The following is a 22,314-nucleotide window of genomic DNA, read 5'->3' as shown; positions in this document are numbered from 1 at the left end:
CCTTAATCTAGTTGGCACATGTTAATCTAAAGCTTGGGATTTCGGACCCTTTCAATGGTATTAAAGAGAAAATCCCTTTGCTCACAACTTGGGCAAGGGCGGGGTGTGTGTGGGGGGGACGAAGAGCACGTCTGTAGGGCTGCCGGCGCTGCTCCCTAGCGTGGAACCCTGCCCCCAAATGAAGGGGGGGGGACTGTAACCAGGATGGTCCTTGGGAAAACTTCCCAGAAACTTCAGTCCTTTCAGAGCATGCTGCTGCTGGTGGTGACTAACTGAGGTGACTAACGGTTGCCTGATATATATTTTTTAAAATTCTTTTTATTATTAACACATAACCAACAGTGGCAGAGCCATGCATGGAGCCTAAAGATAAAGGGACCCCTGACCGTTAGGTCCAGTCGTGGACAACTCTGGGGTTGCGGCACTCATCTCGCTTTACTGGCCGAGGGAGCCGGTGTACAGCTTCTGGGTCATGTGGCCAGCATGACTGAGCCGCTTCTGGCGCACCAGAGCAGCGCACGGAAACACCGTTTACCTTCCCGCCGGAGTGGTACCTATTTATCTACTTGCACTCTGACATGCTTTCGAACTGCTAGGTGGGCAGGAGCTAGGACCTGCATCAAAAGCTCTCTGAAAGTCCAAGAGTAAAATATCTACCAGATCAGCCCTAGCCACCTGCTTGTTCACGCTCTGCAAAGAAATCTGAAATGCTGGCAGGGCTTCTTTTTGCAGAAGCCATGCTGATCCTTCTGCCACAAGACTTGTTCTTCGGTGGGTTTTAACGATTCTTTCTACCAATTGAACCTGGGTCAGACGTTATGTCGACAGGTCTATGATTTCCCGTTTCCTCCTTTCAAGCAACCAGTGTTACAATGGCTGTCTCCTAATCCTCTGCTAAGGAGTTTGATTTAAATGCCAATCAGTATTTATTTATTTATTTTGTTAAAAGCAACTTCTCACAAGTTCTTTAGAGGACTCCGGGTGAATGCTGGTGGCTTGTTAAATCTGTCCGTCAGCTCTAACATTTCACCTGCTGTCTCCTCTATTTGGCAGAGCTGCTCAAGAGACCTGCCGGAAAACAATGGCTAGCGAAAAGGAGAAAAGAGAGAGGAACTGGCTGCAATTCATTGCTTATGAGCTTCCCACCCGAGTGCCTGTGGTAGGAGACAGAATGCTCACAGAGCATATCTGATAGACCTTTTCGCCCGATCTGCTGGGACTCTTCCTGTCTTGGGCTGGGGTAAGGAATTAGCACCCAGAAATGGGGAAATTTAACAAAGCAATGAGTTATTGTGGTTAGCGGCTACGGAGAAAGGCGAGCCGGAGTTCCTGGGTGCAAGATGGGGAAGGGCTGTAGCTCAGTGCTAGGACATCTGCCTTGCATGCAGAAGGTCCTGCTTCAATCCCCAACGGCACCTCCACAATGGAGCTGGGAGAGACTCCTGCCTGAAACCCTGGAGAGCAGCTGCCAGTCAATACTGAGCAAGATGGACCATTGGTCTGGCTTGCTATAAGGCAGCTGCCTAGGTTCCTATGTCCGGCAGGACAACCTCAGAGGTGCGTTAGATACAGTGACCCCCCACACAGCAGTGGCTGCCCCATGGCCTCTTGTTCTCATTTCAGAATCTGCAGGGCAAGGGGAGCTTGTGTTTGCGTGTGTCTGTGGGGTGGAAAGAGGCTGATTTCTTCCTGCAAGCTCCCCGCGCAGATGTTTACCGGCTACGGATTACTGCAGTCACATGATCTGCTTCCCAGCAAAGCCAAGCTGTCCCCGGGACTGAGAAGGTCACTGGGAGATGTGGGGCTAGAGAGGGAGAGGAGAAAAAGGCAGGCAGGCAGGCAGGCAGGCCCTCCCCAGAGCATCAGGGGGGCAGGATTTTCAGCCAGAAGGGCTACAGAGCTGCTGCTCAGTTCCCGGCACCACGCGCCAGAGAAATGCCAGCACATTCGTGCCCTTAGCCACCCATCCAATCAAAGGCTAAAGCAAATGTTGGAAAACTTCACCAGCCTCCCTCTCCGCCCCATTTGCCTCCTGAGTTGCACCCAAGAGGAAAGTGGCGTTGGTATTCATGGAGAAAGGAGATTACGCGCGGATGCAACATGCAGGCATTTTTGATGTGTGCCCTTTATCGCTCTCCTTTATCTGTGCTGGGCTTCTCTCGAATCCCATTCGGAATAGGGCTTGGGAAGGGAAGGCCAAGGCAGCAATACCGCAACTAGATTAAGAGACAGCTGCATCTTAGAACTGGCAAGTATAGTCACAGAATTGTAGAGTTGGAAGGGACCCCGGCGGCCATCTAGTCCAACCCCCTGCAAAGTAGGAATCACAAGTAAATCGCAACTCATTTATGACCGCACGTTGTATTAGCAGCTACTAAAAAACACGTAACACTTTTCATTTTCGTTTGTAATAATGCCCGTTTTTAAGGAGGGAGGCGAAAAGCCAGGAATCAACGTGCTCAGAGGCTCAGTGGGACAGGCAGGAAGTGGGCCACCCTTGCAATTTCCCACTGGCCCTGTGCCTGCAGCCTAACACAGCACAGCACATTGAAAAACGCATGGGGACAGTGGCGAAGGCATTAAACGGCAGCAAAGTTTGCAGGTTTCCCCACAGAACAGCTAGTCTACGTGGGCAGTGAGAATTTCAACAGAAGCATGCTTGCAAATTCCTCAGTCATTCATTCTCCAGTCAAATTATTGTAGTAGGATGGAAAATAGCGAACAGGAGAAGCAATATAAAACCACTGATGTTAAGATTGACCATAGAAATGTTAAAATCAATCCACTATATGGGTTTTATATGAGCCGCCCAGAGTGGCTGGGGCAACCCAGTCAGATGGGCGGGGTACAAATAATAAATTATTATTATAAATTATTATTTCATATTTGCATCATCTGCACTTTTGAAGAAAGAAAGGGCACATAGATTTTTATGCATAGTGGGTGCCATCATCTCATAAGATGTATTCCCCCTTGTGCAGGAATGGATGAATCCCATCCAGGGCAAATTCTGCAGGGCTCTGTTTGATCTCATTTCCACAATAATCTTTGCACAATTTCCCCCCCCCCCAATCCTCTGTATTTAAAAATGTATATTTTATCACAACGTATGCAATGTACACATTTAAAAATGTACTTTACTTTAATACATGTGGTGTTTTTTAATGCCATCCAGTATTTTTTTTTTTAACTGAGCAACATAGCACAAAACTCAAGAGGTGCACAATTGCATTCAGATCTCTGAATTAGTCTGGAAGGTGCAAATTGGGTCATTCTAATCTTCTTCCATCCCTGCTCTCGTGTGAGAAGCAGAACAGGAAAATTCTCTCTTCTGCCTTTGGCTAACTGGAGCGGGGGAGCATCATTTCAGGCTACAATATTAAACTTGCAGGGACATGGGTGGCACTGTGGGTTAAACCACAGAGCCTAGGGCTTGCCGATCAGAAGGTCGGCGGTTCGAATCCCTGCGATGGAGTGAGCTCCCGTTGCTCGGTCCCTGCTCCTGCCAACCCAGCAGTTCAAAAGCACGTCAAAAGGCAAGTAGATAAATAGGTACTGCTCCGGCGGGAAGGTAAACGGCATTTCTGTGCGCTGCTCTGGTTCGCCAGAAGCGGCTTAGTCATGCTGGCCACATGACCCAGAAGCTGTACGCCGGCTCCCTCGGCCAGTAAAGCGAGATGAGCGCCGCAACCCCAGAGTCGTCCACGACTGGACCAAACAGTCAAGGTTCCCATTATTAAACTCGTGAACAGGGGGAGTTAAGTAACATTGAATTTAGTGGGACCGACTTCCGAAGCTTAGGCCTGCACAGCACAGAAGGGTTTGAGTTGATTAACCAATCAATCAACTGAAAAGCTGCAGCTTTAGCCCACGTGCCAGTGGCCCGGCTCCTTGGACAACTGCTGTCCAGGGAGGGAAGATGAGCACCCCTTCCTGATCTCCAGCACTTCCCCTCTCAGCAGAAACGGCTGCGATTATCGTCTCTCCTCTGTGTGGCGGCTGGAGAACGAAAGGCTGATGCATTATAAATGAGACACCTAAAATGATATGAGTGGTGGCGGCAGCGGCTGAAACCGAGTCACAGAATGCAGGTGGCAGTCAAGGCTGGTTCCCTGGGGCAAAAGCATCCCCTCCCAGCCTGAGTTCCTGATACTGTCATTCTCCTACCAGCTGGGAGGCATGAGGGACCAACCTTTTCCCTGCCCTGCTAGGAAAGGGTTACCCACCACCCCTTTTAAGATGTAGAGAATCTCCAGAAAGTGCAAGGAACGTTAAGACGAGCTTGCTGGATCAGACGAGCTTGCTGGGAAAGCACAAGAACAACACTCTCTGCTCCTGCGGTTTCCAGAAACTGGGATTCAGAAGCATCGCTGCCTCCAACCGCGGAGGCAGAGCACAGCCAACCTGGCTAGTAGCCATTTGTAGCCCTTTCCTCCATGAATTTCTCTCATCCCTGCCTCCAGTGGCGGTGAGTTCCACAGTTTTAATCATGCGCCGCATGAAGGAGGACCCAATGATCTGACTTGAAGCAGCTCCGGACACTCAGCCTGGAAAGAAAGCCCCTCTCGCTGCTGAGAGAGGACCAGCTTTTCAACTGTGCAGGGACAGCGGCCGGGGGAAAAACCCTCCAAAGCGCTTTCTGAGGCCTCCCGCTTGCTAAGGCCCAAAATGGCTGCCAGCTTCTCCTCCCGTTAACAGTGCAGGCTGCTATTCCTTGGCGGAGAGCAGAAGGGAACATATTGCAGCGGGCGGTGAGCACCCGAGGACGGCCATCTCTTCCTTTAATGCCTTGTAATCAGCTTTAATTTTTAAACAGGCCCTGTCCCTCCTGTCCATTTTCCCTAATTCAGGCCACGTGGAAGGTAAAAACGGTCCTGCGCTTTAAAGGGAAAATACATACATACACATTAAAATAAATAAATAGATGCCATCGCCTGTGACAGCTGGAGGGAGTGACTGATCGGCCCCATTAATGGGAGAGGATGTCAGGGCTCCCAGCAGGGAAGGAAGGAGCTGCTGGGGGGGGGGCAAGGAGGTGCACCAAGCTTCTCTAAGAGCTGCAAGGCAAAGGGGGTAGCATGCTGGCACGCCTCGTTTATGTAATGCTTTAGAGAGCCAATGTATTCCTCTCTGTAAGCGACCGGTAATTGCAGGCGGGGAATGCAAGGCCGAACGAGGCAGAGTCCTGCTCATGCCCGGAGATGCCACCCACCATCGGAGACAGGGTGCCTCTCAATGGGGAGAGGGATGCCACGGGGTCGGGCAAGAGGGCTTTCCGTCGTGGCATCTGGCTGGTCACCGAGGGAGCAGGAAGCTGGGCTGGAACGGCCTCTGGCCCGATCCACCTGCAGGGCTCCGGCCCCACCGATCCAGATCAGAGTTCACCGTCACGCTCTCTCAGTCCCAGCTGGTAGACAGGCGGGCACACGTCAGGCCCTGCCTAGACAGCAGCCTGGCTTCAGTCCCGGCCGAGTGCTGCAATGGGGCCCCGTGGCAGAAGTTAAGAAGCGCACGTACAGTTCCTACTGGCAAGGATTAATGTCCAGGAGCAGTCTAGGCGGACGACCAGCAGAAGCACACCAAGTGCTGGGCTTGGATTTGCAGTGGGCAGCGTTGACCTCGCAGAAGGGGGCTGGAGGTTGTTTGGCGAACGCGCCAAGCTGCAAGCACAAGCTCTTTGTTGCCAGGGCGGTGGGGGCCCACTTGCGCACTGCTTCCCTGGCCTCCCCCACTCCAAACATACCGCAGTTAATCTTCTCAGGGCATCCCAAAAGCCACCAGTCATGTTGGGGGGGGGGGAGATGGTCACATGATAAATCGTTTGATAGATCACCGAGACAAAGTGATATTCTGGAACTGTCAGGGTTGCATCTGCAGTTCCACGGGAAAACAAATAAAGCATCCAGTTTGCAGAATTCAGTTCTCTGAGAATGTCAACTGTCCTTTTCATTATTTAAAGAATCAAGTCCCTAGTCCTTATGGCTGCGTGCCTGCTGCTGGCATCTCAGTAGGGCAGGAAGAGGGCTGGATGGGGTTCCTGTGGCTTCAGTGAGCAGCAAAGCTGCTGACCCGCAACTAGCAAATCTAGAATCAGAGATCAGGAAATAGAAGACGAATTGTGCACGTTCTGTCAATCTACCTAATCCTTTATTGGTGCAGAATTTGGACTGAATAGGCATGTAAGGACACAAGAAGAGCGTGCTGAATCAGGTCAATGGCCCACTTAGTTCAGCATCCTGTTCTCACACCGGTCAACCGGATGGCCCTGCAAGCAGGATGCGAGCACAGGATCTACTTCTCTCCTCCTGCGGTCCCCAGGAACTGGTTTTGATAAGCATGGCAGCCTCACATTGTGTGGAGGCAGACCGCAGCCACTGAGAGCCCCCTCCTCTATGAATCTGCCGCCAAACTTGATCTGCTCATGGGAGCCCCTGCCCCTCTGCAAACAGGTTGTTCAGGTTCACCCCGAAACATGATTTCAGTGCCAGGGCTAAGACTAGGGACACGTGAGGTGGTGAAGCAAGTGGCCTCCGCTGAATAACCGCAGCCGATCTCCATCGACTGGGGTTAACGGGAGAAGGGCTACTAGGAGGACAAAGCCCTAGCAGCTCTCCTCTTATCAGTTAAATCTGGTGTCCAAAATATTCCAGTACCTGACCCTTGAAGAACATCCCTTCTGCCACCCGCTCACTTGATGACCAGGGAGGGGTGCTCGGCCGGCCTCCACTAACCAGCGGCAATACGGGTAACAGATATGGCTATTTCCTTGCAGGAAAGGACGTCAGGATTACTGAACACTGGCAAAGCTCTTGCTAAGAAGCGAAGGACGGGCCGGTGGCATATGTAATAGGATGATGAACGAGCCCATTCGTTCGCATCAAATCTAGGGCAGAATGAATTGGCTGGTTAATTCCACCGCTCGGCTAAGGCTCTTCGCCCTCCTTCCCCTCCCACCTCCCTCAGCTATTCGTGACCAATCAGGTAGCTCCCCCCTTAATCTTCTACGCCGACCGAGTTCCACGCTAACGAAGCGTCCCTGATTGGCTACGCCGGGGAGCTGATGCGCCTGTAACTGGGCAGATCCTTTCCTGGGTGTCGGGTGGGAGAGGACTGGCCTGCCCAGAAGTCAAAATGCGAAAAACATCCAAGCACGCACGAGCCGGGATGCTGAGCATTTGCGCTCCGTGCCATCGCCACGAGTTTCCTGGTGCTGCCCGCCCACCGGCGAAGGGAAAGCGATCTGCCAGTTATGTAAGGACAGTACATGGCACAATGCTCCCAAGGGCTCCCACCCTAGCTTAGCCAGAGGCACCGAACCCTTAATGCCACCCAAAATTAGAGCAATGGTAGGGGAGAAGAAATGGCATGGGGATGGAAGGGGTGCAGGGCTGATAGCCAGCAATGCAACCCCCCTTTATCGTGAATGTCAAGAGTTGGGTATGTGAAGGTTTCAAAAGAAAAAGGAAAGATTTGGTCACCTGGCTGGTCGAACGTTGGTCAAATAATGGTCAAATATTTTTCAAGCATTCACTTTATTACAACAACAACAGCAACAAAAAGAGAGAGGGCACTTTCATCATCTACAGATTTTGATGCTCACGCTAATTACAAAAAAGGAACCCCAAAGCCGTTAACCGTTACTGCGAAACAATGCAATCAGCGTTTTTTTGAAAGCTTAAAAAAATATTTCCAGGCCGATGGGAGGCAGACCCACGTGGGAAAGGGGGGGGGGAGCAGCCCGCGTCCCCTGCAGCAAGCAAAATGGGAGTCAGGGGTGGCTGTTTGCATCTGAAGATGGCTGGCATCCCTGTCAGGAGCCACTGACCGTTGTAGCTGGTGACCAGAAAGAGAAGCTTTGATATAATGCTGAGTCTGATCCCGGCTGCTGCAAGGATTGGGGGGCGGGGGCGGGGGCGGGCAGAGTCCCCATACCTGCCACTGCAAAGATATGGGCATCATCACAAAACGTGGGGGGACGGGGACGGGGGACCTTGAGCTGTCAGCAATAAGTTGGCATTCTCAGAATATTTGACAGTATTTGACCAAGGTCAAATAATAGGCCTTCTTCAAGCCGGCGATATTGGACCAGCGTGCCAACCCTGTTGGACAGAAACCATTTCATTTCTGAATGGATGAGCAAGGCAGAAGGGCTCGGCGGGGACTGGGCCCGGCAGCTCTGTCCAACCCATCTCAATCCTTAGCTTAAAAGGGATGCCAAGGTCCTTTCCATGCCGTTTCCTGCGGGCCAGATGATGTAGGAGTGTGCCATGGGGACGCCCCAAGTGAGGCTCACGGGGTCAGCAGGGGCTTCGCTCCCCACTTCCTCTGGGGCAACAGGAGCTGCAAGATGTAAGGCAGTGGGGATTTAGGCACTACAACAACTTAATAATGCCTGCATTGCAGGGGGTTGGGCTAGATGACCCTCGGGGTCCCTTCCAACTCTACAATTCTATGATTCTGAGCGCAGACCAAGGTCACAGCAGCTTCTGGCACAAGTGGGTCCAAGAGAACAAGCAAACACCAGCCCTCTAGCCATTACGTAAGAACATAAGGAGAGCCTGCTGGATGAGGCCAATGGCCTATGCACTGTGCATCCTGTTCTTGCAAGGGCCACGCAGATGCCTGCAAGCAGGATCCAAGCACAAGAGCTACTCTTCCCTCCAGTGCTTTTCAGCAACTGGGATTCAGAACCATTGCTGCCGCGGCTTGGAGCCACTGACAGCCCATTGCACCGAACTGCTATTTGCTCCAGGGTGAAATTCAAAGTGCTGGTTATTAGCACCCCCAGCCCCTATGGATAAGGCTCTCAATGGCTGCAAAATCCTAAGAAGTGCCTCTTTGCGTATGAACCCATTAGACGGGCTAGGAACACCTTCCTAAAAAAGGGCTGCAGCCCCTGAAAGAAAGCAGAGCACTCTTGCTAGAATGCTCTGTGGTTCTGCAGGCATGCCAGAGCCCCACTTTGCAAGACCCAGTTGCCAAGAAAGTCTTCTCTTGGGCAGGGCTGAAGCAGCCGTTCAGCCAAACAGCCTCAGAACCGTTTGCCCTGCTGAAGGAAGGAGGAAGGTTTTGGAACGTTTTGCTGAACGCATCGCAAGTGACTTGTTTACCAGCTGCAAGGTGCCTGGGCTCTCGGGAGCAGAGCAGAAAAGCAGCAATTAAGCAAGCAGAGAGACCGCGTACACATTTCTATGCTGGTTGCCTGCTCTGAGGCCGGAGCAGGACACCCAACGGAATAAAGAGCATGAGGGACGCTCAGGTCTACGCCACACAGGGAACCGTACAAAACCGCCTTACACTGAGGCAGACCGTTGGCCCAGGCATGCTCTCTCTTCTTAGGCCATATCTTGCCAGCTCTGCTTTGCACACTTCCTAGAGGGTTTTTGCCTGGCTGGGCTGTGCCCCTGAGGTCTGATAATACCTCTTGACGATGATGATGATAATAATAAAAATTACCAACACACATAAAAACATAATGAAACATCAAACTTTAAAAACTTCCCTATACGGGGCTGCCTTCAGATGTCTTCTAAAAGTCACATAGTTGTTTATTTCCTTGACATCTGATGGGAGGGTATTCCGCAGGGCGGGCGCCACTACCAAGAAGGCCCTCTGCCTGGTTCTTTGTAACTTCACTTCTCGCAGTGAGGGAACCCCTAGGAGGGCCTCAGACCTGGACCTCAGTGCAGAGACCTTGTGCAGAGGTCTTTCCTGTCACCTGCTAACCTGACCTTTTTGTTCCGGCGAAGCTGTGGAACTGAACCTGAGACCTCTGCATACAAAGACCTGAGCTGAGTGGCTCCACCCACGCCCCGCAGCCACATTCTCAGTTGATGCAAATGTAGGGGGCGAAAGGAAGCAGAGGGGCCTATGAAAAGGAGAAGCTAAGTTCTGCAAACTTTCCTGCATTCTGAGAGCCCAACAACTCAGGAAGCTACTCCTTTTGAGGCGAGTAAACGACAAAGCGGGCAGATTCCTTTCGGCCCAGTGAGATTTTGCACCCCCATCCATCAGTCCGAGCGAGTTCACAAAGGAATCAGGAAGAAACGCAATTGCATATCTGCATCGGCCTACCGTTCGCATCTTGAACCCCGGTGAGCGCGCCGACGGCTGCTGCAGTTTCACCGGACAAGACAATCTGCCCCCCGCCTTGGAGGGTGGCTTCTGCAAGCGTGGCGACGGCGTGGGCGGCTGCTTCGCTGCAAGGCAAGGAGAGGAGAGGTTACCAAAACAAGAGAAAGAGAGAGCGCAATGAAACATGTGCTTTGCATGGACAGGAGTCCCAACTTCAACTTCTAGCCCTGGGAAGTTGAAAAAAAAACAAGTGTTCCTGATTCAAGGTAAGAGGCGTGGCAAAGTTGGGGAGGTGATGGGGAGCAAAAGCCCTGCAGAAGTCAGGAGCCACCAGAATATCCCGACCTAAGTATCTTCCTTTGTTTATTTCATAAAATCTATACACTGCTTGGTTGTTAAAAAAAAATCTCTCAAAGCAGTTTACGAAGAGAAAAAAGCCAATACAATCATCAGTAAAAAAAAAAAAAATCTGTAAAATCGACAGTAAGCTAAAAGCAGATCAAAACATACATCCACATTCAACGTGTCTGGGTAGGCTTGTCTAAACTAAAATGTTTTTAGCAGACACAGAAAAGAGCACAGTGAAGGTGCGTGCCTGAGATCAATAGGCAGGGAGTTCCACAGTGCAAGCGCTGCCACAGAGAGATTGATCTCTTAGAAATAGGGAGCGGGTATTATGTGTACTCTTCTTTGAAGACTGGGCTTCTCTTGGCCCCACCACGTGGTGGGGACACGGAAGCGGGGCTTTTCGGTGGCTGCTCCCAGACTTTGGAACTCCCTCCCCGGAGAAGCCAGATTGGCTCCCTCCCTGTTGTCCTTCTGCCAGCAGGGGAAGCCCTTCTTCTTCCAAGAGGCTTTGGGGGTGGAATCAACAAAAAAACAAGCCAACGTTAACAGAATTATATACATATACAATTCTATTAATATCTTCTTGTTTTTAAATGTTTTGCCCTATTTATAGCAGTTCATATTTTATTTGTAAGCTGCCTTGAGTCCTTGTCAGGGGGAAAAGGCAGGGTATAAATAAATATAACACAGTCGTATCTTGAAAGTCGAACGGAATCTGTTCCGGAAGTCCGTTCGACTTCCAAAATGTTCGGAAACCAAAGCGCAGCTTCTGATTGGCTGCAGGAAGCTCCTGCAGCCAATCGGAAGCCCCGTCGGACGTTCGGCTTCCAAAAATAGTTCGCAAACCGGAACAGTCACTTCCGGGTTTCCGATGTTCGGGAGCCAAAACGTTCGAGAACTAAGCTGTTCTAAAACCAAAGTACGACTGTAATGAAAACTTTTTTATTTGTAACCTGCCTATCTTACTGGGTTGCCCCAGCCACTCTGGGTGTAGTATATAATACTGCTACGACTATTAGGCTGCAACAGTAGTGCTACTTCCCCGGAAAGAACAATGCTTTTTCTCTCTGGCTCCCGTAGCTGTCGGCTGCAATCCTGTTCGCTCCCGGCCCAGCTGCCTCTGGGTAGCCATCGTCTCACGCCTGCACAAGGATTGCTCGAGTCAGCACAGGCGCTTGGAGGCTTGTTAACCAACCCTCGGGGGATGCCATTAAATCCGCTGCCATCAGAACCATTTCCCCACAGCAAAGCAGCCTTTCCTGCCGATACCCCAAGCCAGTCCTCCTGCGCATCTGAGGCTTAGAAGCCGAGCTGGTGTGTGTGTGTGTGTGTGTGTGTGTGTGTCGGCGAGGGAATCAGCTTCGAAAGCAACAGAGGTCTGATGTCGAGTGTTATTGCGGAATCGGTGGAGACGCAGGGCACCCCACGGCCTGCCACCACAGGTGACAACATTCAGACTGTGTGTGTCTGCTGTTCAGGATGGTCAGCAGCCAGGGCGCACACCTGTTGCGCCTTCCTCGGCAGCCCCCGGCTGGAGGGTACTGTGAGAAGGATGCAGCAGCTCACAGCGGGGCGGGGCGCCTTGATGTGCCTCCCAAAAGACTGAGCCCGGGGCTACGGCCCTCTCAGCCCCCCATGCTAAGCTCCTGTCGTGGCTAGCAGCCATCTAGCTATTGTCAAGAGCAAGGAAGAAGAAGAGTTTGGATTTGATATCCCGCTTTCTCACTACCCGAAGGAGTCTCAAAGCGGCTCACATTCTCCTTTCCCTTCCTCCCCCACAACAAACACTCTGGGAGGTGAGTGGGGCTGAGAGACTTCAGAGAAGTGTGACTAGCCCAAGGTCACCCAGCAGCTGCATGTGGAGGAGAGGAGGCGCGAACCCGGTTCACCAGATTATGAGTCTACCGCTCTTAACCACTACACCACATTGGCTCTCTATGTGCTAACATACAGGTGAAACTCGAAAAATTAGAATATCGTGGAAAGGTTCGTTTCTTTCAGTAATTCAACTTAAAAGGTGAAACTAATATATGAGATAGACTCATGACATGCAAAGCGAGATACGTCAAGCCTTTATTTGTTATAATTGTGATGATTATGGCGTACAGCTGATGAGAACCCCAAATTAACAATTTCAGCTTTGCGGTTTTCATCAGCTGTGCGGCATAATCATCACAATTATAACAAATAAAGGCTTGACATATCTCGCTTTGCATGTCATGACTCTATCTCATATATTAAACTCCAGTAGCTAATGAAAACAATTGGTTACATAAATGGACTTTTCCACGATATTCTAATTTTTCGAGTTTCACCTGTAGTCAAATGAGCACTTAATAAATAAATGAATAAATGGGAAATTCGCAACCAAATCCTTTTAAAATCCCTTTAAAAGCGAAAACGCAGCTGTTTGGCTACCCCACCATGCTTCTCATTCGATCCTTAAGTTTTCTCAAGCAAGTGCGAGAGCCTGTGGCCCCATCACCTTGGGGCCTGGTAACGAAGAGGAGGGAAATATAAATGGTCCAATGCTTTAATGGTATTTTATCGCTGTTTTCGTCTGGGGTGTTTTCTGTCATCAGCCACCCTGCCTTCCCAGCGGGAAGCAAGCAAACAAACAAATGCTGTGCCGTGCTTCAGAACTGCAGGGCTCTTAGAAGAGGGCCTCAGACTTGGGAATCCCAAAACAGCTCTGCTGTGGCTAAAACAGACTGACTTTTTGCAAAACTATCCAAGGTGAAATTTCATGAACGTCTTGGCCAATTCCAGCTACAACTTTGTTTAAAGAGATCCTTGCTTCTTTTGCAAGTTCCCTTTAGGAAGAGGTTAGGTAGCAAGGTGGGACGCAGGTGGCACTGTGGTCTAAACCATAGAGCCCAGGGCTTGCCGATCAGAAGGTCGGCGGTTCGAATCCCTGCAACGGGGTGAGCTCCCGTCGCTTGGTGCCAGCTCCTGCCCACCTAGCAGTTCGAAAGCACATCAAAGTGCAAGTAGATAAATAGGTACCGCTCCGGTGGGAAGGTAAACGGCATTTCCGTGCGCTGCTCTGGTTCGCCAGAAGCGGCTTAATCATGCTGGCCACATGACCCGGAATCTGTACGCCGGCTCCCTCGGCCAATAAAGCGAGATGAGTGCCACAACCCCAGAGTCGTCCGTGACTGGACCTAAAGGTCAGGGGTCCCTTTACTTTACCTTTAGGTAGCAAGGAGCCATTGGCCTTCACCAAACCAGCCCAGCACCCAAACATCAGTGAAGACCCCCCCTCCCCACGTGCCCGGTTTGGCGACAGTATCTCAATACCTGTTGAGGGCCATGGTGACTGTTGCCCCTTGCTGCATCTCTTGCGATGCCGCCACCGCAGCTTCTGCCAGGGATGCCACTGCCTGCGTGGCTTCTGAGGCCTGGGTGGTTTGGATAGTCATCTCTCCGCCCTGTAGCGTTGCCCAGTTCTGCTCCACCTGGTGGGACGGAGAAGACGAGAGAGGCATGATGGAACTCACGCTGTCTCAGAAAGTATCCAGGGAGCGTTCCTGCTTGGGTGCATTTCTCCCCCCCCCCTTTTTAAATAAATTTATTTATTTGGTTTTTCAAATAAGAATTTTGCAATCACATATCCAACATACAGCATAAAAACAAGATTCCAGAGAATCCCCTGGGCTTCCCTCCCCCCTTTGTGAGTCCTATTATTAATCATTTCCTCCTGCATCTTTTATAATAATCCAAATCTTTTACATCTCCTTTGTATCCAAAATTCACCATTAAACTACGAGTGTCATTCCAACCCTACTAACAATTCTAACTGTCTTACAATGGTTTTTAAGGTCAATTATAAATTTCCCCCATTCCTTATTAAAATTTTGGCCTTCCTGGTTTCTGATTCTTCCGGTCATTTTTGCCATTTCGGCATAATCCACCACCTCGATCTGACATTCTTCTCTGGTTGGGACTTTGTCCTCTTTCCATCTCTGGGCTGGCTTGGGTGCATTTCTCAATGCCAAGATTTTGGTACGTGGAGGGGTGATGGAAGGGGTTTTGAGGAAGGAGCTGCACCTCCATGGGTAGAGCATTTTATAGCAGAAGGTCTCAGGCTCATTCCCCAAAGGCGTCTCCAGCTACGGCTAGGAAGATTCCCTGCCTGAACCTCAGGAGAGAGCTGCTGTTGCCAGTCAGTATACAGAATACTGGACTAGATGGACCAATGGGTCTCACAGGGTGTAAGGCAGTTTCTTATGTGCTTATTTGGGAAGGGCTGTGGCTCAGGGGTAGAGCATCTGCTTTGCATGCAGAAAGTCCCGGGTTCAATTCCTGGGGAGCCTGTCTACCTGCAATACCCAAAGGTGCAACTCTGCAGGTCAAGGGGGAGAGCCCACACTTTGCATACAAGAAAGTCCCAGGTTAAGTCAATGGCATCTCGAGTTACGGGAATGACTAGAGCCTCAGGCAGGAGAGTCCAAGGCAGTGTTTCTCAAACTTGAGCCTGCAGCTGTTGCTGGACTACGTTGGTACGGTGGTATCTTGGTTTTTGAACGGCTTAGTTGCTGAATGAATTGGCTCCCGAACGCCCACAAACCCGGAAGTAAGTGTTCCAGTTTGCGAACGTTTTTCATAAGCCGGACGTCCGGCGCAGTTTCCACTTGCGTGCAGGAAGTTCCTGCAGCCAATCGGAAGCTGTGGCTTGGTTTTCGAACGGTTTCGGGAAACAAACGGACTCCTGGAATGGACTGAAGTTTGAGAACCAAGGTACCACTGTATGTGTATTGTATTTACATTGTAAATGTATTTCACAAAGAATAAATGGTATTGGGGAAAGGAGGTGGCAGCTAGCGGTTGGTTGGTTATTCTATTCAGCCAACGTGGCAGGGAACAGGCTGTGGCCAGACTCGGTTGCAGGAGGCAGCGACTTCGTATCTTCATATGCTTGAACAGGAAGCAAATACATTAAGCAAGGTGGAAGGTGCCTGCTTTCATTGAGACAATGAGGGGCTTGTCTCCTGAAACCCCCTTTGATGCATCGGATGGAATTTTCAAGGACAGAAGTCTCAAAAAACAAAACAACCAGTTTCTAGCTGGCCTTTCAAATGCAAATGCCGGCGTCTCTGGGAACAAGAGCTGTTTTTGTGCTGCCACCTATCGCCCTGAGAATCCTATCCCTTTCCAGAGAAGGGCTTTGCCACTCCGTGCTGACACAAAGGCCTGGAGACTTGGACTTGGGTCCAATAGAAAAAGAACAGGCCTCTCCCTCTCTCTCTCCCCAAGGAGAGTCTGTTCTTCCCAGATCCCCACACCCAAGCATTCAAGAAAGTTAGTATTCGCTTCCCCAGCCTGGACTTTCCAGTCCCCGAATCACTCGCTTTGCCTCTGCCAGAACACCTATGTCATAAGTAGGCAAACTAAGACCCAGGGGCCAGATCCAGCCCAATCGCCTTCTAAATCTGGCCCGCAGACAGTCCGGGAATCAGCGTGTTTTTACATGAGTAGAATGTGTCCTTTTATTTAAAATGCATCTCTGGGTTATTTGTGGGGCATAGGAATTCGTTCATTCCCCCCCCAAAAAATATAAAATAGTCCGGCCCCCCACAAGGTCTGAGGGACAGTGGACCGGCCCCCTGCTGAAAAAGTGTGCTGACCCCAGCATGTGGTGCCATCTTTGTGAAGCCTCTGGTTTAACCCTCCTGATTCTGCCCCAGCTGCAATGAAGCTTAAGTATATCCACTGTGCAAATGTGCTTGGGAGGCAGGGAGCCATATTTCTGCATATCTGTTATTCCTTGCCATCAGGGTAGAGTACCCTGTACAAGGATGGCACTGAGAAAACAATCAATAACTGCTGCAACAAACTCAACTGGTTAACACCAAGAGAGTTAACAGAAAACGAGACCTTAGATGGTATTTTTTTTTATTTTTAAACATTTTTGCTAGCTGTTCTGGAAACGGATATCGCTGATAGATCCGCCTGGCTGGTTCTTCATGAAATAAATAAAGCAAGTTTTTGACCTATGCCAGTCACTGCGTGCAAAAATCGGAACCCAGAGGGAAAAGGGCTCTACTGAATCATTTGTTCTCATATTATTATTATTCCATCAGGGCAGTTCAAAACATAAAAATACAAGACCAAAAACACAAAATATATAATAAAACTAAACAAAAAAAACCAATAACCCCACCCTCCCCCTAACCCACTTGCTGGCAAAAAGCACAGCTATTTGTGGGTCCGCATCCAGGTGGACATAATGTAAAAATAACTGTTTTATAAAATGTACCAATCACTTTTCTACTTAAAAAGAAGAAGCGGCTCTAATGGCAGCCATTTTGCACGCAGCGAAATGACCGTAAGCTTCAGAAAGTCAGATTCAATCAGCCCCGCTCATTCGGTCCACATTTGGCTCACAGGTGGCTTTCGCTAGGCTGTGCCCACCTGCCCGACATCTGACATCAAAAGCTGCAGGGGCCGCCAATCAGCAGTGCCTACAAAGCCCTGTGCCTTTGCAAGAGCTGGACCACCAACTGATAATCAGCCCTTGCCTGGCAGCGCACCTTCATCAGCTGAGAGGGGCCAGCCCCTTTGAAGTCATCACTCGTCAATATCCTAATGGCACCAGGGGACTGACAGCTGGGCAGCTCCACCTACCTGTCAAAGCTGGTGCATGGGAGGTCAGGATTCTGCCCAGCGGCCCAATCTGGTCCCCCACCCCTGAGGGAGGCAAAGCAGCCGTGCGGGTTGAGGAACTTTATTATTATCTGCCACGGGAGCTTGTGGAAACACCTCCCTTGTGAATTTCCAGGAAGTGATCTACCATGAGATGCCCTGTCTCTGGGCACAGGGCTTGCCAGCCAACACGGCCACTCACCTCTCCGTCGGTTACTGCAGAGTAGTTGACTTGTGCGACAGTAACTGTGGTGGGCAATTCAGAGGCATCGGCCAAGGTCGCTACCGTAGCTCCTGTGCCAACCTGCAACACACAACGGCAGTCAGCGAGATGCCACCAAGGGTTGCCTTTCGAGTCAGCCTGCTTCTTAGGCTATGATCATATGCATCACACGGTCCAAGTTAAAGAAACACAACACGTATCTCCCCGCTCATTCGGATTTCTAGCTTGGTCCCAAGCCCTGCAGCTGAGCTGCGGTTTTTAAAATTAATTTATATGGAAAAAAATAAAATATATTGACACAAAGGCTAATGATCTCTACACAATAGCTACAAGGTCTACAGCCCAGAGATTGAGTCACACTGAAACCAATGAGACAGGTCAGTTGTGAGTAAACCAAGAAACCAATTAAACCAAGCAGGGTTGACATTTTCTGGATTTGGGTTGGCTGCATTCGCACATCACATCATACCAAGCTAAACTCTGGCATAGCACAAACACACAAGTGCACCAGCTCCTGAGGAAGAGACCGAAACCCCTTTGTTCCTCCAAAAATGAATAATTTCTGTGTCTTTGCACACCAACCAAGTATTTTGGAGAATTATTCCTATTACTCAGGGCCAGAACTCTTCAGGCCTACAGCTATTTGCCAAAGTTCGACCCAGGGGTGACATGACAGAGTACTGTTTGCACAGTACCAGGGAACTGCAAGAGAGCTAGTGTGGTGTAGTGGTTAGAATTGGATTAGGACCTAAGGTAAAAGGTAAAGGACCTCTGGACACTTAAGTCCAGTCAAAGGCGACTATGGGGTTGTGGTGCTCATCTCACTTTCAGGCCAAGGGAGCTGACATTGTCCACAGGCAGCTTTCAGGGTCAAGTGGTCAGCAGGACTAAACCGCTTCTGGAGCAACAGGACACCATGACGGAAACCAGAGCACATGGAAACGCAGTTTAAAAAGCAGAGACATCACCTTACTAACAAAGGTCCGTATAGTTAAAGCTATGGTTTTCCCAGTGATGGATCAAAGTGAGAGCTGGACCATAAAGAAGACTGATCGCCAAAGAATGGATTCTTTTGAATTGTGGTGCTGGAGGAGACTCTTGAGAGTCCCATGGACTGCAAGAAGATCAAACCTATCCATTCTGAAGGAAATCAGTCCTGAGTGCTCCCTGGAAGGACAGATCCTGAAGCTGAGGCTCCAAGACTTTGGCCACCTCATGAGAAGAGAAGACTCCCTGGAAAAGACCCTGATGTTGGGAAAGATGGAGGGCACAAGGAGAAGGGGCCGACAGAGGACAAGATGGTTGGACAGTGTTCTCGAAGCGACTGGCATGAGTTTGGCCAAACTGCGGGAGGCAGTGGAAGACAGGAGGGCCTGGCGTGCTCTGGTCCATGGGGTCACGAAGAGTCGGACACGACTAAACAACAACAACAGCACTAATTGCACTGGTGTGCTTTCGAACTGCAGGAGCTGGGACAGAGACCAGGACCTAAGAGACCAGGGTCCAAACCCCCACTCAGCCATGAAGCTCACTGGGTGATCCTGGGGACCAGTCACTGCCTCTCAGCCTAACCTACCTCACGGGGTTGTTGTAGGGATTGAATGAGGAGAAAGGAAACCATGTACACCACCTTGAGCTCCTTGGAGAAAAGGTGTGATATCAACGCAATGCAATAAAATAACAAGAAGAATTGGCTCCTGCACACCTGGGGCAGGTGTTTGGAGCCAGAACGCAAAGCTTCTAAGCCAATCTGAAGACTGGGACCTTCTTTGTGCTGCTGCAACTCCTCACCTGGATGAGAGAGACTGTGCCGTCGGGATTGCTGAAGGTCTGGACCACGGTTTGGGACGGGACCAGGTGTGCTATACTGTGTGTTGCTGTTGCAGGCTGTGTTTGCTGATCCTCAAAAGCGTAGAGCAGGTCCTCGCGGCCGTGCTGTTTGTAGCAGTTCTTCACAATGGTCCGCAGCGCCTGAGTCCAAGACACCTGCCGGATTAAAGAGGGAGAGAAAAGGCATATTCAGGGATACCATATCCCATTTTAAAACAAACAAACAAACAAACAAAAGCAAAACAAACAATGAAGTAACCAAGCACTGAAATATTCCTTAAATTGAGTGATGGGATGTCTGGTAAATTTTACTCCATAAAGAGCTTTCAAAGCAGAAATATATTTCCAATGGGGGCAAGATTAAGAACACAAGACGAGCCGGCAGGATCAGGCCAAAGACCTATCTAGCCCAGCACCCTGTTCGCACTGCAGCCAACCAGGTGCCCCGACAGACACCCTGCAAGCAGAACCTCAGCTCAGCAGCATCTCCCCCACCTGCGACCCCCAGCAAATGGTACTCAAAGGCATTGTCTCATGAAAAACCACTAGCGACTGGTTCCCAAATCACTGCAAGCCGACTAGCTAACCTACGGTGTGAAAAAGGTGGCTCTAGCCCACATTAGCAATTGTGAAAACTGCTAAATTTTAACTGCATTAACTAAACCAGGATAAATGAATGGCTTTCTCCATTCTGGGATTAGAGTGGACAGACGGGTGCGCTCAGGTGGCCTTTTCCTTCTTGTGCAGAATCTTCCCGAACAGCCACAGACGGGAGGCAACTGGGGCCATCCTGCTTTGCTCTGGGTCAGGAAAGTGCCGGTCTGGGGTAGGGAACGCCTGGCCTGGGAGCCAAATATGCCTCACTCTGTGGTCCTCATGACTCTCCCCAGGCCATGCCCCTTCCCCCCCAGCTACATCCCTCGCCAGCCCTTCATCACGCCCTCCCTCAAGTTTTAGTTTTTTTTACCTGGCTGTGATGTGTCCTCGAGCTCTCGCAATGCTCCTTGCTTCCCTGGATGGAGGACAGAAAGGGGTGTGCGAGTGCATGGGTTGAAACTAGCCTCCTTTACAAAGGTAACATTTACATCAATTGCTCCGCCCACAGCTGACTCTGGCCCCACCCACCACTGGCTTGTGGCCCATGATGGGAAGTTGCCCAGAAGGGAGAGCTTGGGGCTCGGGTAAGAAATCAAGTGGGTGCCTACTAGGGACAGGGCCTTTTCTGGTTGTGGCACCCAATAGCTGGAATGCTTTCCCAAGGGCAATTCACACGGTTTGATAAGTTCGTAGGTGCTGGGCAAAGACTTTGCTTTCTTACTTGCTTTCTTCTTCTGATTATTATTATTAATCACATGCCAATTTTATCTGCTGCACTGCGGTTTGCTTTTAAGTGCATTCTGAAATTGTATTATGATTATTATTGTTGTTTCCCATTGGATTGTGAGCTGTCTTGAACGGTTTGCTGAATTATAAAGGTACGATAAGACTTCTGCAAAACAGAGAAACGTTCTGCACTTTTCCGTGGAGCGTAATCCGTGGCTGCTTTTATTTATTTCAGTTTTGCATCTCCAGAAGCAGGCTGGGATTCAGCTTCCAGATCTGAAAGACTGGCTTACGTAAGCGGGGAATACCGAGGCTTTTGCTGAAAGCTAAGGGAGAAACTTGCGGGATTCAATGCACAGCGATGTGCTCTGTTGGCTGCTAAAAAATGCAGAGAGGTAAATTCCTGGAGGACAGGTCATTAATGGCTGCAAGCCAAGATGGCCAGGAATGTAACCATTGGATCGTCCACAGATCATATGCCTCTTGGAAACCAGATGCTGGGGACTGAGATCAGGCGAGGGCCTCTTCCCATAAATGCCACGCTTGCAAATTCCTGGGGTGCCTGGCTGAACCCACTGGGAACAGAGTGCTGAGCCCCTTTGGCTGGAGCTGAGATGGCCACCCTCTTGTGTTCTTACCTGATCTATACGCTATTTTGGTCCCAAGCACTTCACAGACTTCCCCAACAGAGATCTATTAGCTAAGCCTTTCCACTTGTCATACCAAGTCAGAGCCCTTTGCTGAAGCAAGAGGACTTTCATCAACACACACCCTCTGCTTCTGCTCCTCGGTCCGGACGTCGCTGCGGACGTTGGCCCACGGGATGTCTTCGGGCCACCAGACGGGCTTGCAGCTCTCCTTCCCCCAGCCCGGCTTGCCACGGCCCGTCGAGTATTTCAGCATTTCGGGGATGAAGGCCCGCAGCTGTGCCTGTGGCATTAAAAAAAAATCAATCAATCAATCAATCAGCATTCAGAAATCAACGTTCCAGGAGCAGCTTGGTACATTGCATACACAAAATTCTAAAGGAATGGCTGGGTTCAGTCCACATGAGAACAGGTCGTGTTGAGCAGGGGCAGTTTCTCCCAGTTTCAACTTGTGGCAGGGGCACGATTACCAATTATCGTCACATGCCCTGAATATTCGAACTGTATCAACAGCTTTTGCTTTGAAAATTCAGAGCCACAGCAGAGGAATTCTAAGAGATTTGGGATTTCATAGCCTGGTCCTAGAAAGGAAGCACATTTTTTCCTAGGTATGACTGCAATGATCCTGAAAGATTGCAATTTTCAATACTGACTAGGGATGGGCGATATAGCAAAATACCATCCAAAACTGGTTTGAAGTCCATATTGTGATATTTGTTTCATAATTTTTGAACTGGCAATATATCGCGAATCACCATGTGAATGAGTAAGTGTGCGTGTGTGTGTAAAAATCAAAATGTGGGGAAAACCATGAAGCCAGCCAATGCTTCTCTTGATTCCTGCAGCCCCTTGCTAATTCAGCTCTCCCCTGCCTTCTGCACGGGGGGCAGCGAATCTCAAGAGTAGGCGGCGACAATAATCACAATGCAGGAACACCGTGAAGCCAGCCGACGCCTCGACATAGCTCCATCCTTATTTCAGACATCGTGATATAGTGGTATATTGCGATGTTTAGCTGGTGAGATAACACAATGTTGAAAACCAGATATTGCGCAGCCCTGACACCTCTGATTTCACATGAACCACGTGTTCCTTGCAAAGGCTTCACATTTTCTATCACAGTTGGGAGGGTACTTTTGCTTGGCATCAAACTAATAGCTTCCCCTTTCTAACTTGCTTACTGACTGGCATCAGGTGTTCACAAGATCCCTCATGAGAAGCCCT

General features: G+C 50.0%; 1 protein-coding gene across 6 annotated transcripts in view; it reads right to left on the bottom strand.

The window, feature by feature from the left end:
- Nucleotides 1-22,314, bottom strand: part of NRF1 (nuclear respiratory factor 1) — a 62,132-nt gene that overhangs the window by 5,436 nt on the left and 34,382 nt on the right. For 2 of the 6 annotated variants that reach the window (XM_033161988.1, XM_033161989.1), the window contains exons 6-11: nucleotides 21,167-21,373; nucleotides 20,088-20,132; nucleotides 19,082-19,276; nucleotides 17,270-17,371; nucleotides 13,723-13,880; nucleotides 10,075-10,199 (exon numbers count right to left, since the gene is read on the bottom strand). In XM_033161988.1, the coding sequence (XP_033017879.1) occupies nucleotides 10,075-10,199; nucleotides 13,723-13,880; nucleotides 17,270-17,371; nucleotides 19,082-19,276; nucleotides 20,088-20,132; nucleotides 21,167-21,373 (832 nt within the window). Of the gene's footprint in view, nucleotides 1-8,124; nucleotides 8,341-10,074; nucleotides 10,200-13,722; nucleotides 13,881-17,269; nucleotides 17,372-19,081; nucleotides 19,277-20,087; nucleotides 20,133-21,166; nucleotides 21,374-22,314 lie in introns of those variants that run through there. The other 4 variants (XM_033161990.1, XM_033161992.1, XM_033161991.1 and 1 more) reach the window with 4 other exon arrangements.

This window comes from Lacerta agilis, chromosome 10 (assembly GCF_009819535.1).
Source record: "Lacerta agilis isolate rLacAgi1 chromosome 10, rLacAgi1.pri, whole genome shotgun sequence".
Taxonomy (NCBI): Eukaryota; Metazoa; Chordata; class Lepidosauria; order Squamata; family Lacertidae; genus Lacerta; species Lacerta agilis.
The sequence above is the reverse complement of the archived record's forward strand: the minus strand, read 5'-3'. Positions and strand labels throughout refer to the sequence as shown.